The 17,093-nt window shown below is 41.1% G+C and overlaps 1 protein-coding gene across 5 annotated transcripts in view; it reads left to right on the forward strand.

The window, feature by feature from the left end:
• bbs9 (Bardet-Biedl syndrome 9) overlaps positions 1-17,093 on the forward strand; it is a 186,496-nt gene that overhangs the window by 96,204 nt on the left and 73,199 nt on the right. For 4 of the 5 annotated variants that reach the window (XM_015949922.3, XM_070551029.1, XM_015949923.3 and 1 more), the window contains 3 exons: positions 2,252-2,434; positions 8,872-9,121; positions 15,940-16,050. In XM_015949922.3, the coding sequence (XP_015805408.3) occupies positions 2,252-2,434; positions 8,872-9,121; positions 15,940-16,050 (544 nt within the window). Of the gene's footprint in view, positions 1-2,251; positions 2,435-8,871; positions 9,122-11,201; positions 11,463-15,939; positions 16,051-17,093 lie in introns of those variants that run through there. The other variant, XM_054740926.2, reaches the window with a different exon arrangement.

Below are 17,093 nucleotides of genomic sequence, written 5' to 3' on the forward strand. Positions count from 1 at the left end.
CTACCTCAAGTGGAGGAGTTTAAGTATCTCGGGGTCTTGTTCACGAGTGAGGGTAGGAGGGATCGGGAGATCGACAGGCGGATTGGTTCGGCGTCTGCAGTGATGCGGACGCTAAGCCGATCTGTCGTGGGGAAGAGGGAGCTGAGCCAGAAAGCCAGGCTCTCGATTTACCGGTCGATCTACGTCCCAATCCTCACCTATGGTCATGAGCTTTGGGTAATGACCGAAAGAACGAGATCGCGGATACAAGCGGCCGAAATGAGTTTCCTCCGTAGGGTGGCCGGGCTCAGCCTTAGAGATAGGGTGAGGAGCTCGGACATTCGGGAGGGACTCGGAGTAGAACCGCTGCTCCTCCGGATCGAAAGGAGCCAGTTGAGGTGGTTTGGGCATCTGGTCAGGATGCCTCCTGGACGCCTCCCCGGGGAGGTGTTTCGGGCATGTCCTGCCGGCAGAAGGCCCCCGGGTCGACCCAGGACACGTTGGAGAGGTTACATCTCCAATCTGGTCCGGGAACGCCTTGGGGTCCTGCCGGAGGAGCTGGTGGACAAGGCCGGGGAGAGGACGGCCTGGAGCTCCCTAGTTGGGATGCTGCCCCCGCGACCCGGACCCGGATAAGCGGAGGAAGACGAGACGAGAGACGAGATGTTGATGGAAAGTGCGAATAGCTTACGATCCATGTGTGAGTGACACGGCACCCATAGACGACCCCGGTTCAGTCAAAGGAACTTTTTGAAGTTACCACAAAACCAAAGGGAAGCGATCTGGAGTTTTAACCTGTTTATAGCTTAGCCTTATGCACATCAGAATGACTTACTCTGGCAAATACTGTTTAACCCTAGCACACAGTCACATGCACACACACCCTCTTTATTTCTTCATGTCTTTCATTTCTGTTTTTCCAGGATCAAATGTCAAGTACCAAATCCATTTGTCAAACAAACCGCTGGCGTGAGCTGGCACTCAGGCCTGCAGATTGTTAATTTATCTGAACACACAGTCGTCCATTAGTCCCAGATCTGCTTTCACCTCATCTTTTTCACTCTCGTTTGTTCATCTCTCTCGTCCACCTCCCTCGTCTCCCGTTTCTTTCCTTCTCTTTGTCCGACTTGTCCTTTCTTGTTGTCTTCAATTCCATATGTCTTGCTCTGTCGTCGCTTGTCCTCGCCACTCCACTCATCTTCACCTCTTTGTTGTTGCAATGATAGAGGAATAGAGGGATTGACCCCTCGCTGTAGGTCAGGTCCACCTGGTCTCACCACACCTCATTCATGCATTCACTTGTTTAGTTGTTGTCTGCTGCAGAGCTGCATATTTGCATAAAAGCCGGACAGACTTAAGCCTCACCTTTAACTTCTGTGTTTTAGTGCAAGTATTCAGTTTCTCTCTGTTTCTAAGCATCACTTCACTTTGGCGTTGAAGACATGTAAACATAGAGCTGTGTAGTTTTAACTGTTTTGTTTTTAATGTTTGGTAAATTTATGATTCTTGCTAAAAGATGCACAATGATTTTGTAACAAAGTAGCGGAAGATCTGATTGCAAAACCACGTTGTTTCCAAGATACCTTAAACTTTAACAATTATCTTTATTATTGCAAGACAAGCTTTGGCATCCACTTCCACTCCATCCTTCTGTGTGAGTTAGTTTTTATTTTTTTATTTTATGGGGGGTGAATTTAGCTCAAGTGTGTGCAGTTTTGCAACAAATGTCGCAATGGGATTCTGTTTTTGTCACAGTGACAAGTTCATAGCTTTAGTTCTGACACCCTTTACTTTACATAAAAGCTGTCTTGAGCTGGAATTAGTTTCTGCAGTGGAGTAACAAAAATAGACCAGCATTCTAGCAGACTAAACCTTGATGCGCACACTTCTAAATGTTGTGAGAAATGATCTGGTGAGGTTTTACACTTTTAATAATAGATTCAGTGTTATGTTTGGGGATCCAGTGACAGCTCTCGTTGCATAAACAGCATGCTGTGATGAAGTTGTCCTGTGGGAATTTTCAGACTAACATAAACAAAAAGTAAATCAGCCACCTGAGGGAGTTGGCTGTAGATGCTTGATACCCATAAATCTGTTTACTCAGGCAGTGCAGCAATATTTCAGAGGGTCTTCAGGTAAATGGATGTGCTGTTGAAGAATGTGAAATAACTAAATCATGGTTTGTAATCTGCTTGAAATAAACATGATTTCTTATTTATGAAGCTGAAAAAAAAGTTGTGCTAAGATTTGTCTTGCTTTCTGTCTTCTGCAGGTGATGGCTTTGGCGGAGGCTGCTGAGGACAACCGGGCACTGCTGGAGCAGGCGTTTGTTCGTCTGCGAAGTGCCACGCACCTTCTGGTGCTGCTGATGTCGCTGTGGCAAGGACTGACCCCCGATCAGACTGCCATCTTGGAAGCTACACTGCTACCGCTACTGCAGGACACACCACAGCTGGTACTCTCGCTCTCTCTCTCGAATGTACTATCTGATCTTCCGTACACACGTATGCACGCGAGCACACACACATTGATTTTTAAAGGAACTTACAAAAAAGGTCCCTGGGCACACGCACTCCTTTTCAGAAGCTGACAGGTGAATGGTGAGGACAGGGGCCCTTGTGTGTGTGTGTGTGTGTGTGTGTGTGTGTGTGTGTGTGTGTGTGTGTGTGTGTGTGTGTGTGTGTGTGTGTGTGTGTGTGTGTGTGTGTGTGTGTGTGTGTGTGTGTGTGCGCGCGTGCGTATGGGAGATCAGATCATAAATTCAAGCCACACTAGCTCCTGCTGAGAATTGATGACATCCAGCTTTTTAAAACCAACATTAACACAGTCCGAGCTTTGTATGAGCAACATGTGTGTAGCTGTGTATGTGTGTGTTCATGTTGCAGGGGACCCTGAATAAACAAATTTGTTTACAGAGCTTCACCATCTCCTGCAAGAGATCTGCAAATGTGTATACGATGTAGTTTTGCTGCTTCATTCAGACCTTCATTTGCAAAATTAACTGACCTTTTGAAGACGAATACTCTATCTGAAGACCTCTCTCTCTCTCTCTCTCTCTCTCACACACACACACACGCATTCATCAAAAAAACTACAGAAAAGAAGGTCAGCTGGTAATCCTCAGGAGGCTGTGAAAGTGTGCCTGTTGTTTTAAATGGGATTATTAGCATTAAGTGAATTAGCAGTAATTAGGGTCAAAACCAAAATATCAAGGGACACAGGTGCACAGTGCACACGCTTCAGTAAACACAATCCATTCTCTGCTGTGACTACAGACAAATAAACATGATGATGTCATTTTTCTTTCTCCTTCTTTTAAATAGTCAGCATTGTTGTTCTTATTTAGAACTCCAGCAGCTCCCATTATCACAGAAGACATTCCCAAATGAAAGAAACATAAAATAAAAGTATAAATATGTTTAAAGTAACACTAGACACTTTTCTGCTCCTCCACTCTACTGGCTGAAAGTGGAATTGCCACTGTCGTAAACAACGCTGCTGTAGCTAGCTAACACTAACATGAGCCCACTAATACTGAAATAAACCATGAAGTAAAAAGATCCACACTGTTGAACAAAAAATATTATTTACAAGTCCAATAGCAACAAAGACAGGTCACCATCAGTCCGTGATTTGTAGCCTCCTTTAACGCTCTAAAACTAGTGTAGGCCGCGCCGATGTTCGCTCTGGTTTTAGGTCATTGCTTCACCTCCAAACTTACTTACTTTTACTTCCAGGCTCCACGATGATGCCAACAGAAAAAGCAAATTTCTTCTTTTTCCTCTTCTTGTTCTTTTTATTGACAATCGGCAAACTGAAAATGCTAACTGCTAGCATTACAGCTAACAGCCATAAAGCAGGTAGGGCACCTCTGCTCAACAAAACTATCAAGAATGGTTTTTGGTCAGCAGAGGGCTGCAGGGTGTTGTCAAATATGACTCTGGTCAAGTTTCTAACTCACCAATCACTGAGATCAATGTTAAAGCTCTAGCTTAAAGTTTAAAATCTATTTGGTGTTACTTTAAAAGCAAAAGTCTTGAACATTACTTACAAGGTTTCAAAAATGTGTCGACTATACAAATGATTTTACAGCCAGTCATTCATCATTAATGAATACTCAAAGAGACGCTGAAATCTAAATATTTGAAGGTGTCGGGTATGGATGCACCTCATCTCACTCTTGACCTTTGACCTTCTCCATCCCGTTCTCAGAAGACTTTCTTTAGGAGGGATAAATCCCAGGAATGTCGTCGGTAAAGTCACAGAGAAGGACAGAGATTTGAAGAGGTGGATTAAAGGGAAAAATGGAGAGGCTGAAGAGATAATGAGAAGGAGGAGAAAGACAGATGAGGTGGAGGTGAAGGAGATGCAAAGGACTTCATTTGGTGATTTATCAAAATTTCAAAGTCAGTTCAAACAAAAGGGAGGAAATAACAGTATGTTTCTCTGATGCAGCCAAAGTCTTCCTTTGTAATTTTACTCAAATTCCTCAAATACACATTTGAAATGCTAATTTTGTTGTTCAGGTAAACGACTCGGTAAGCAGAATATTTTTGCTGTGTGAGATTCCAGTGTTAAATCAGGTAATGTTCAGGTTTTGGCAAACATTGTTTCGCCAAAGAATTTTAACATGGGCTACATTTTATAAACCAGAGCTCAAAATAGCTGCAAGATAACAAGCTGAGAAAAAAAAATAAATACAACAAAAAAAGTAGCAGATTCTAGTTTTGGTTGTTACAGTTGTGAGAAAATGTCTGATCACACAAGATAAAGGTTGTAGGTCCTGCTGCGATTTAAAATCCAGCCAATAGCTCTCCATTTCCTGCACCAAGAATTTCAAGTGCTTCTTAGATGTGATCTTAAAGTATGTCTCAAATGAAATAAAATAAATGAAAATAGAAATATCAGATAAGAGAGAGGAGGAAATGCATCTGTGTGGCATGTTTCATTTAGTTTCACCCGAGCAGAACGCTTCTTCCTCTGGAGGCATTCCTCTTCCTTCTCTGCTACTGTCTTCATTTTCTTCCTGCCCAGTTGTCTTTTCCTGTATCTGCCCCCAAATACTCTTGCTTTCCTTCACCCGAAGCACATTTTCTGATTTCTCCATCTTTAAGCTCCCATTCACTCATGCTGCGATCTTGTGAGCCATTTTCTGTGGGAAAAGGCTCTGGCGCTCTTGTTTCGGGACCTAGGAGAGTTTGCTGGAGGAGTGGAGGCAAAAAAGACAGAATTATGACGGGGCTGCCAACTCTCAAGCATTTGCATGGAGGAATGCAAACGCTGGGAGCCTAAGAGTCTTACTCATCAGTATTCATAATATGCAAATCACCTCTGATTGGCTAACAAGGCGGCTCTTCTGCTGCCTTTATTCACTCTTTCCTGAATACAAAAGGAGCGTTGATGTTTTACCTCCATAAACAACACAAGTCTGAATGTGTTCTGCCATGTTGTGGAGATGGTAATTGCCAGCCTCAACTAACAGAGACGCACGCGCTATGCTCTCTCTACCTGTGGTTGGTCACAAGCCAAAGTGGGCGGGGCCATGCATGCTAATTTTTCCGGTGACGTAGAAGGGACTAGCTTTTTCAGACCTGATCAATTCTCTGTTTCTTACCTTTCTGCGGCCAATGCAGGGGATGAAGGGTTGAAGAATGTTTTCATGTTTAGCATGCTTCTTCACCTCATCTATTCTTTCTAAATCAAAGTATTATATGGATTCTATGGGAACAGGACCTTTAATTGTCTTTGTTCCCCTTACTCATTCATTTTTGCTGACATTTTTCTTCTTGCTCCACTTTTTCACTCGTGTTTTCCTTTTTATTTTAAGCATATTTTCACTGTTTCCCTTCCGACCTTCCAATCTCTGTGACCGTAGACGAATGGATGCCTCTGTGGTCACTTTCTAAAGCTGCAAAACAATCCTGTGCATGAACACAGGACGCCGTGTTTTGGCATTTATAAAGCTTTGAAACCCTTCAATCTCTTACACCAACGTGACTTCCTGGATTATATTTCATGTCTTGTTGATTCTTCAAGCAGCAACCATATTGTAGTCCCATATATGTGAACAACACACAGCTGATTATAATCAGGATATCCACTAACTTGTTTTAGATAATTGCCCTTAATTTTGTCTTTGTTTATTCTCAATAACCACAATCTCTTCCTGGCTTTAACCACAACCGTCGCCCCCATCCCACGACTTGTTTGGATGACCATCAGTGTTATTTTTTTCTAAAAAATGTTTGTTTATCAAATGTTCTCAGGTATTTTTTTCTTAGAAATTATTGCATCCTATTTGATTTGCATCAGAGTTGCTGTAGATTATACCAGGAATGAAGCGTTATAAAATATATTAATGCATTATTTTTAAATGAGCACTCACACCACTCCTCAGATTTTGGGAATGCTCTTGTTTTCCATGGAAAAACACTGAAGTTGGACTGAATATGCAACAGGACATGCAGAGAAATCAAGATTGTAATGGAAATTATTTTTTTAACTCAATAGAAAAGCACAACTCAAACTACTGATGCATTTGAAACAAAACTATGAATTGATGTTAAAAGAACAAGAAGTTGATCCAAATTCTGGCTGGAATGGATTTGTCTGTACGCGTGGGGTGAAATCTCATTCATGTCATTAGAAATGTAAAAAGTAGCATGCTGTAATTGCTTGAAAATGTGTTTTTTAATTTTATGATAAAAAAATAAACAGAAGCAAACCTTCCTTATTCCCTATAGAATCTGAACATCCCATTCATTTATTATACGTCCAATTCAGAATAATTGAATATTTTCATGGAAAACAAGATATTTTCCTAGAGATTCCAAAGATTATTATAAAACAAAACACGGTTGCCTACTGATGATCACCTTCTTGAACTCGTGCTGTATAAAAAATACCAAATTGTTACTTGATTCTTTTGGAATTGTAATATACAATAACTCTTTAATGAATTGATTATTATTATTATAATTAGCTACTACAGCAATCAATTTCCCTCTGGGATTAATTAAAGTATTTTTGAATTGAATTTGAATTGAATTGAATGAAAGTATTTGAACAGCTTATTGCTCCATTTTTTCCATCCCCCTACATTTAGAATCCCTTATTGTTCCGTATTTACCATCCAGCTGTAATTAATTACCAAATCATTTATTTTAATGCTTTCTTCAAACCAGAGTCCCATTTGATTTGTAGAACCAATAATGTATGAACAATTTGTTTCCCCCTAGGAGCAGAATACATAACATGGTTCTCACTCAGCCAAAACTCTGGCCCTTCAAATGACTTTCCCAGCCTGGATGAGAATGTCAGGACTCGGGGAATGTTTTCTGAGCATTTGTTCATCTCATTGGGAGCCACTCAAAGCTGTGGATTGCTATCACACCTGTGATTTCTCTCCATCAGGACCTGATTTGGTCCGTTTGTTTTGAATAGAATAAGCAGGAAACAAGACTTTTATATATTTCGGATCACACTGGGATCTTTTTGCATGAGGTGAACTTCACAAATGTTTTCCAAATGCAACCAACCTCACAGTTGTCCTCAAAGATCAAACCAGAACCTGATCTTGTTTCTGGGCGGGGAAAAGCAACTTTTACCCTAATTGAATGTTTTTTGTTCCTTTGTCCACACCTGTTTGGCTCCACCTTTCTTCACTTCCCATCTTTCTCTAGGATGAATGTCTATAGTTTAAATTTAAAGACATTTAATTTCCTTCCGCAGCATGTGGAACGTCTGTCAGAAAGGTTGCCAAATATCCACACCTGGAAACCTGTAGTTTTTTTGGTTTTTTTGTTTCAAGTATTTGATGTCCCGGTGAGGTATTGTGGTAAGAGTAGGTCACTCAGCTCCCTCCTCTCCTCCCCTCTCATTTCTTTCTTCCTAAACATTTTTTTTACTTTTTTCTTTATTCTCTCTGCTCTTGCTTCATCTTTCTGCTCATCTTGTCTTCTGTCTCTAATATCCTCTCCTGTTATCAACTCATCTTCTTGACCTTTTAGAAGCCTTTCTTTTTTGTTCTTTCTTTCTCTTCATATGTATCTCTTTACTGTCATTACAGACCTGATTACCTGTTATTATGGTTCATTAGGGACCTTTCAATGTGGCGGCGTGACAAGTTAGGAGGGAGGATAGGTACCTGTCAGCACACCTTCACCCCTTCTCTACATTCACCCAGCAAACACACATAAGTCATGTATTCCTCAGCCTGACATGTATAATTACTGGATAAAATGTGTGAGTAAAAATAAAAGTAGCAACCTAAGTTTACGGTGTACTTTTTATGACATCCTAAGATCTCAGGAAGACCATCAAGAACAAAATGGGCATCAAGAAATTCACCGATCTGAACCGGTGGTTTTTTGCTGACGGCATCTTCATCACCGGTAGCTTCAGCATGCAACTGATGGCTAAATCGCAATATATCTTTTCTAGCGTGTCTCCCGTTTGTTGTTCTGAAAGCCAGATGGTGCAGTTGGAAAAAGCAACCCTCGTCAGACAAACGGGCTTCCTCTCTTAACTTGCCAAAATAAAATAAACTTCCTGAAAACCACTAACTGTGTAGGCTGTTGACAGTTTGCGCACATGGAGTCTCCACGGCCCTTTGCCACTGTAGTATGTTGATGGCACATTTGGGAAACATGGAGCCACCTGCAGGATGCTTCTATCTTAGTCAGATCACATCTATCTGAGGTGCTTATTTTCTGACAGAAGTCTGCTTGGTTTTTGAATGAAACCTGGTGCATTTTTCCTTTATGGTCTGATTTCTGACACTGTTTTCCTGAGACCTGAGGAAGTCCTGAAATACACACCGAAAAGTGATAAACTGAACAGAACAGGAAGCAGATCTTTAACACTTCCTCTCTCATCCCTCACTCTTCACAGGGATGGGAGGAGAGCTGTGATGCTGCCGTGTCTCATCTTCTGCGGAGCTGCTTGTCCCAAAGCCCCAAAGACCAGGCCACTACTCTGGCCCAGACAGGAGGCCTCGTGCTTGGCCTTCCTCAGGACACCGCTCGTCTCAAGAAGCACATCGCCCTGCTGTGTGATCGTATCGGCAAAGGCGGTCGCCTCACTCTGGCTTCTGATGCTAATGTCCAGGTTCCTGCTCAGGTCCAGAATCTGGCTGCTCCAGGTGAGTCAGGTCAGGAGGGAGGGGAATGATGAAGCTGCAGAAGTCACTGAGATTTGGTTGAAGGGATGTGTCATGTGAAAAATGGTGCATACAGTCCATCAGACACATTTAATCTGTTTTCCTGCCAAGAAACACAAACCCTCAAAGTTAATGTGATGTTAAAATGATGAGCACTTCAGTGTAAACAGTAATCTAGACATCGATTAAAACCATCCGTATGATTTGTTCATTTGGGAGAAAAAAAGATTCATAATTATTGTGTTCAAGAGAAATGGAACGGAGTGTATTTTTGTTACTTTCTAGCTGCATTTTCTTCTCTATTTTAGTTTGCTGCCAGAATTCTCTCTCTCTCTCTCTCTCTCTCTCTCTCTCTCTCTCTCTCTCTCTCTCTCTCTCTCTCTCTCTCTCTCACACACACACACACACACACACACACACACACACACACACACACACACACACACAGTGCTGCAGTTAACAGCCATGTCAGATGTTGCATTTTCACACCCGTAAACATGCTCACTTGTTTACTTTGCCAACAACACTTACACAAACCATTTCCCCTCCTGTCCCCAAGACCACAGACACACACACACACACACACACACACACACACACACACACACACACACACACACACACACACACACACACACACACACACACACACACACACACACACCCCGGTGGGAAGTATTTGTGTCTCTTTGAATGCATTTCTGTTAGTTTCCTGGAAATAAAAGCCTTCCAGCTTCCCTAAACCTAAACACACCTAACAACATTATCACTGTCGTGTTCAAAACTAACACTTTTGCAGCGGCACAGTTTCTATAAAGTTCTCTGATAAACACCAAAACCCCAAAGTCTAATCAAACATAACACACACACAAAATTAATAATCTTTTTATAATTTTATACTTACTGCACAAATTTGCTCCCAAACATTCTTGTTTCTTTAGTTGATCATTTACATATTTAATTAATGCAATAAAATCATTCCTATAACCTAATTGTTTTTATAAATATATCAGAAGCTAGAGAACATCGTTGTCCAGTAGGATGAATAAAACCTTCTATCACACATCATTTACCAGCTTCTTTACTCAGATTCTTAGTTTTTCTGTTGTTTTTTTCTCCGCCGACATTAATTTACCGGTTAATTAACTTTGTGTTGTTGTATCACCCAACTTTAAAAAACAGGTTTGCTGCTTTAATCCTTCATTTTTTTCTTTTTTTTTTATCCTTCCCTGATTGATGATTCTCTTTTGTTTTTTCTACCTTTTCCCAAACAAACACACAAACACACACACACACACACACACACACACACACACACACACACACACACACACACACACACACACATCCTTTCCACATCCTCTGATAGTGCACGTGTGTGTTACAGTTATTTTCAGTGTTCCACTGGTAGCTGTGGTTTGAGGCCTGCAACTATGTTAGAATTAAAGAGAGAAGAGAAGATGGGCTGATTCTTTTTTACGTGCATGAGTATGTGCACACACGTGTGTGTGTGTGTGTGTGTGTGTGTGTGTGTGTGTGTGTGTGTGTGTGTGTGTGGTTCAGAGGGCAGGAAGTCACATGTAGTATGTTTAAATGCTGGTCATGCTTTGTGCGTAAATCTGTGCAGCTGTGTGTGTGTGTGTGTGTGTGTGTGTGTGTGTGTGTGTGTGTGTGTGTGTGTGTGTGTGTGTGTTCTGTCTCTGTGGTGTTTCCAAATTGAAGAGTTCTACTTCAGGAGTCTATATATAAGCCAGCAGTGGTCTATTTCAGGAGGGAATCCATCATTACCTGAGGTTCATCACTCAGGGATTTATAAATACTACAGAATTTCTCTAGTCTACAGTTTCATTCCAAGTTTTTTCTCATTTTCAATCATTTTTACTTTCAAAATTAAACAACAGAATGGGGAACGGCACAATAAAAATGCTTTAATGTTTAGATTTTTAAAGTTCTGTACTCTCTCTCTCTCTCTCTGTGTGTGTGTGTGTGTGTGTGTGTGTGTGTGTGTGTGTGTGTGTGTGTGTGTGTGTGTGTGTGTGTGTGTGTGTGTCCGTCCACGCAGTGAGCGTAAGTGGGTGTGCAGACGTGTGCATTCAGGAGGGACTGAAAAAGCGTGAAGCCCACAGTCAAATTGTTGGTAACCACAGCAGCGCAGTGTCACCCCCATCTTCAAACCGCTGCCCAGAATAAAGCTGGAATGCGATGGTGTCTCCACGTTTTAGACCAGCACAGGGACGTCTATTGGAAGCAGCTTCACCCCTCAACCAGGGTGTCCAGAGTCGCTGTCCCAGAGTGGCCTCTAATTGTCACGCACAGATTTAAATGTCCCGTAACGGACCAAACTGTTACAAAACAGCCTCTGGCTTAACTTTTTATATTGCAGTCGCTCAACTGTGAAGCCTTTTGAACAGTCTGGACCCCTTCATCATTAGAAAGGGAGTTAGGGTGGTACAATAACCTCAGTGTCTTTGAGGTTTGGATTACTTTAGATATTTAAATAATACTTTTATACTTTACCTGAACATGTTCATATTATTTTGAATAAAAATTCTATACCATGCTTGAAGTTTTGACTCAAACTGGAGTTTGTGCTTTAATCATTGACATTTCCAGTGCACTTCTTATAGTGCAGATAAAGTAGACGATGTTTACACAGAAGATTTATCACAAACGTAAAGCTTTTTGTGACTTCTTTTCTTAACTCAGGCTCAACCAGTGGCTGTGCGGCCACTTTGTAGTTTTGTATTTTTTATTTAAGAGGCCTCATTGACCATGTATTTAAGAAGAAAGAAAAAACTGGATTAAAAAGTTGTTTTTTTAGTCTGATTTAACCATTTAATATGCACCTAAATTGCATCAATAAAAATGTAGAGCGTGTGTGGCTCCTCTAGCTGCATGCTTTGGGACAAAAATTAATTATTGGACTGTCAACCATGTGCATGCATCAATGGAACAATAGCACAACTACATATCTACAAAATAAAGATCATGGTACATTTTCAAGATGAAGAAATTGTTGAAAACAGACTTTTTTCAGTTCAGGTGAAGGTGCAGGTTCCCGGGTCATGGATGCGTGGTTTTGGATGGAGATCAGAGATGAAGAGGGTGGGAGACAAACATGCACCCACTCCCCCGTGAGCCTGAGCAGCACAGAGATGTAAATAAAGTAGTGAATAGATGATGGATACAGGAGAGACTTAATTAGTAATATGATGTTATTTTACAGCACTAACCCAGAATTAAAGCAGTTACTCATTATTTATGGATTTGTTTCTCATAAGGTCTGATGAAAGTTATTCATTAATTTATGTTTTTTGATCACTCACACTCTGTGAGCAGGAAGTTAGAGATTTAAATCTCGTCTTCATTCTGCTGCATTTAATTTACAAAACTATCTTAACTCATTAACAAGTGAGAAAAGTTAATAAATTTAAATGATTTTAGCAGCAAATCATCCCCAAATCAACTTTTTTTTCCTGATAAACTATATAATTGAGTGTCTAATAGTGCTGTAGACATGTAAAATCATTTTTGGCATTTATGTGCATATTGTTTCAAATTTAAATATTCAGTCTAAGAACTGGCAGTGTAGCTCCTTCTTCAGGTTAAAAGTCTGCACCACATTTGAATTTGTATTAAGCCTGGTTTATGCTTCTCCGTCAGCTCCGCAAGGGACAGACACGCACGGATTGACTGAAGCGTTTTGCTTTCATACTTCTCCGTCTCCTGGAGAGTGTTGCAAAGCAATTCCCCGGCAGGACAACAGAGGGCGTAGCGCTGCAGTGTCTCCAGGAACGGTGCACCCAAAAAAAAAAAGAAAAAAAAGTATCGGTCCAAGATCGTGTGTTTATATTGTGTTTTTTGTGTATATAAGAGACTTTTAACACGGACATATTTGTCTCTCATTCTCCTCCATCTCTTCATGCGCTCCCCACCTCTAAACCCACGTTTCCTGTCATTTCCGTCCACAAATAAAACGCTTGCTGCACATCTTTTCACTCCTCCAGTCACGGGAGAATTAAACGTAAATAATTTTAGAGTTTTTTCGCGAGGTATTCTTCAAGCTTCTCCGTGTCTGCCGCTAGTTATCCTCGGCTCTCTTTGCAATGGCGGCACTGTAAACAACAGCGGCGTCCTGACCAATCACAAGCTTGCGTAATCCGTCTCGTTCGACGGATGTTTAAAAAAGTGGGCTCGACTCCGTACGTACTTGCGTGCCTGCCGGATCCCTACGCAAGGACGGATAATGACGTTGCGTGTGCTCCGCACTGACGCAGACGGAGAAGCATAAATCAGGCTTTAGCCGTCGCTATTGGCTAAGTGGTGAACTTAGCCAGTGTTTCTGATGTGGCTGCTCTGCACTGCAGCGGAGTCTCGTCCATACGTCCTGATGACTCACTCACAAGCAAATACGAAATGATACGACTCAGAACCGCTCGCCTCCTCCAAAAATTATTCTGTCCTTCCATTTCCTCTCTTCCCTCTGGTGGAGGTCAAGAAAAATCTTCCAGACATTTTGGCACATTTTTCAAACAGGAGGTGTCAGTGGAGTAAAACTTTGGTAGGGGGGTGACTTGCTCTTTAAGTAATAAATAGAAATATATTTTAAAAGATTGGGAATAATTGTTCAAAGAGTTTTTATTAAAACAAAAATTACAAAGTGGTGCAAATCAAAGTAAAAAAAAAAAACTAAGTAAAGACATAAAATACATACAATTAAATATTAGCAGATACAGTAAAATTCATCTGTTTGCCATTTACAAATGTAGTTTATATATAAAGTAATTCATTTAGTTTTGTGTCAAATTATAATAAATACTATAATTCCTGCATTTACCACAACTTTTGACTGTAATTTTGGTCAAACTGATAACCTGTCCAGTGAGTCAAGGATAGACCGTAACATGGCCTAAAGAAACACGGAAACACACCACAACTCCGGCCGGGTGGTAATCTCCCGTCTATTTACGGAGAGGCAGGGAGAAGCAGGAATGTGTGAGAGGTTAGCGGGAAACAAGCCTGACTGTGATTTCATTCCTGTTTCAGAGTAAAGCTGCTGCAGCGGGGGCCAATTTCCTTACCTGAGGTTGATGCAAAAATTAGGGTTAAACGAAACACACACACACACACACACACACACACACACACACACACACACACAAATTGTAAGACAGTGTTAGAAAAACACCTGCCCAATGCCCAATTAGAGGCAAGGCATATCCCATTTCAAACAACTGTGTGTGTGTGTGTGTGTGTGTGTGTGTGTGTGTGTGTGTGTGTATGTGTGCGTGCGCGTGCATGTGCGTGTGCGTGTGTGTGTGTGTGTGTGTGTGTGTGTGTGTGTGTGTGTGTGTGTGTGTGTGTGCGTGTGTGTGTGAGAAGCCACAGGCTGAGGTCTCACCAAAGAGAACAAGATTGGCTTTATAAAAGACCAGGATAAATATTCGACAGGGTTTAGGATAATCTGAACTCACACAAATGTAGCCACAGTGGGGGACATGGAGACACACACACATTCTCAGACACCTTAAGGGTCGACTTGATGGCAGACACACATGCACTCACTGTCTCAAGCACACACACACACACACACACACTCATGAAACTTAAATGTGTAGGGAGATTTAAACATAAATACCCTGAAACTGGACATAATCCTCAGGGAGCAGTGGAAATGAGAGGACAGAGGCAAAAAATTAAAGAACGGATCAAGGAAAATGTGTGAAAAGAGAAGATGAAGATAAGGAGTAGATGGAATATGAGTAAATAAAAGAGTACGATGATAAGGAAAGAAGGTAAAAGAAAAAGACAAGGAGTATGGGATGGGGGATGGAGACATGGGTGGAGAAGGAAAAGTTGGAAGAGGAGCCAAAGGGAAGAGAAGACAAAGGTGGGACAGAGCAAGAGAGACAAGGTGTCCAATTCATTGGACTCAGGAGCTCCCTAAATCCAGACTGATCGAAGGGATTTTAGGGATTTTGTCTGTCTCACTCTCCCTCACACACACACACACACACGCCCGCACACACGTACGTGCACGCACGCACGCGCACACACACACACACACACACACACTTCTACACTTTAATAAATTAAATTTCAAAACTGTGACGTGTTGTTCAACAGAATGAGAGTGTGCTAAATAAGAAAAAGAATGGCAAAAGTGGTGCAAAAGAACCACCCCATTTAATTAATGAAGTAAAATAATAGTAAATCAGATTCATTAAAATGTTTTAGTTTTTAAAATCTGAGCTCTCTATGTTTTCAGTAATGGTTATTTTTGTACCTGATGCAACCATGAAAGTTTCATTGTTGACAGATTTGGAAGTGCAATTAAAATAATTATTGTTTCTTTAGAGTAATCCTTAAAAGAAGTCATTAGAAACATTTTAAAATATGTGAGATGTGTATCTGTACCCATAATTAAAGTAAAGGAGTTTTTCTTTTGGGCTGCTACTTACTTTGTTACCAACCTAATGGTTTTCAAGCTTAAAGGATGAGACTTAGATTTGAAATCTGCCTGAAATCACCACAAAAACTACAAAAGAATTTCAATCTTTTGCAATCTTAAGCTTTCTGATGTGGCTCATGAAGCTGATTGTAAACCTGGTGAAAAAAATAAACATTTGCCTTTCTTTTACTGTCCTGCAGCAATCCGCCTCTTTGATCCCTGTCTTTTTGTGTCGAGTTGCTAACTGGTTTTATGTTTCCACAATAAAAAAATATCTGAGGGAATTTCTAACAAAAGAGATGAAGAAAAAAGTTTTCTTATTGGTTTATTATCTCTGTCTGTCACCCAGGAGGCGTTGAGACAATAGCAGAGGTGGCTGGAGATGCGGAGGAGATGGAACCACCGCAGGAAATCACCAAATTCTTAAAGAAGAAACAGCCGTCTAAGAAAGTGAAGAAAGGTAGAAGTTTTAATTTCTCCTTCACTTCTTGGCTCCGTTTCATCCTGTCACATTAACAACCAGATATACTGAAAAACATTGTCCCAGTTTCACATTGGTGCTCCCATTCCAATATTAAACCCAGATCAGACATCGGCTTCTGCTCACTGTCCTTCACACTGTTGTCACCAACATATCTGCTCTGCTGTTTGCAATCACTGTATTTGCATTGTCAGAATCAAAGATGCAGAAGGTAGACCAAAGTATTTTTGTGTGATCATTTTTTTATTGGCGCTTTCTACATTTTTCACTTTATTTACATTTACTTTAAACCTTAAAAGAGAAAAGCGATCTGTTTAGCAACACCTACTTAAAGGTGGAATAGGAGATGTTTTTTACTGCCATTCAAGCAAGCTGGTTTTTCAATAAACACAATTCAAAGGTCCAATTAATTTTCTCCAGGCAACGATTGAACTCGAGGATTCAGTAATATTTTTGATCCATTGTCGGAAAAACAGAGATCAAAACACACACGTTACCAAGGCAACAAACTGACAGCTCCGCCAGCCGACATAGGACAGGCTGCGTTCAAAGACAACAGGTTCGTCACCTAAATGTTTCCCCACCAACAACAAAACCAGTGTCACGTTGAGGGGATGGTTAGGACCCAAAATGCAGATTACCCAGACGACAAGAGGCAGGAGTTGGTATAAAGTAAAATTCCTTTATTTGCAGGATGAACAAAAATAATTCCAAAAGGCAGCGAGCCAAAAATCCAAAAATCCAAAAAAAGGAGAACAAAAGCTCACTCAGAGCACAAACCTGGTGACTAGAACAAAATCTCACTTAGAGCACAAAGACCTGGAGAACGAGATGCAAAGCTCACACAGAGCACCAAAACAACGCTGACAAACAACAATGGACAGACACAACACAGAGACAAGACGGGGCTTATATAGACTGGGAGGAGCAATTAGGGAAACAAGCAGCAGGTGTGTGGAGTGAGGGCTGGAGGGAAAGCAGGTGAATATAATTTTCTAAATGGGGAACAGAACCAGAGGAGG

Source organism: Nothobranchius furzeri, chromosome 5 (genome assembly GCF_043380555.1).
Source record: "Nothobranchius furzeri strain GRZ-AD chromosome 5, NfurGRZ-RIMD1, whole genome shotgun sequence".
Classification (NCBI taxonomy): Eukaryota; Metazoa; Chordata; class Actinopteri; order Cyprinodontiformes; family Nothobranchiidae; genus Nothobranchius; species Nothobranchius furzeri.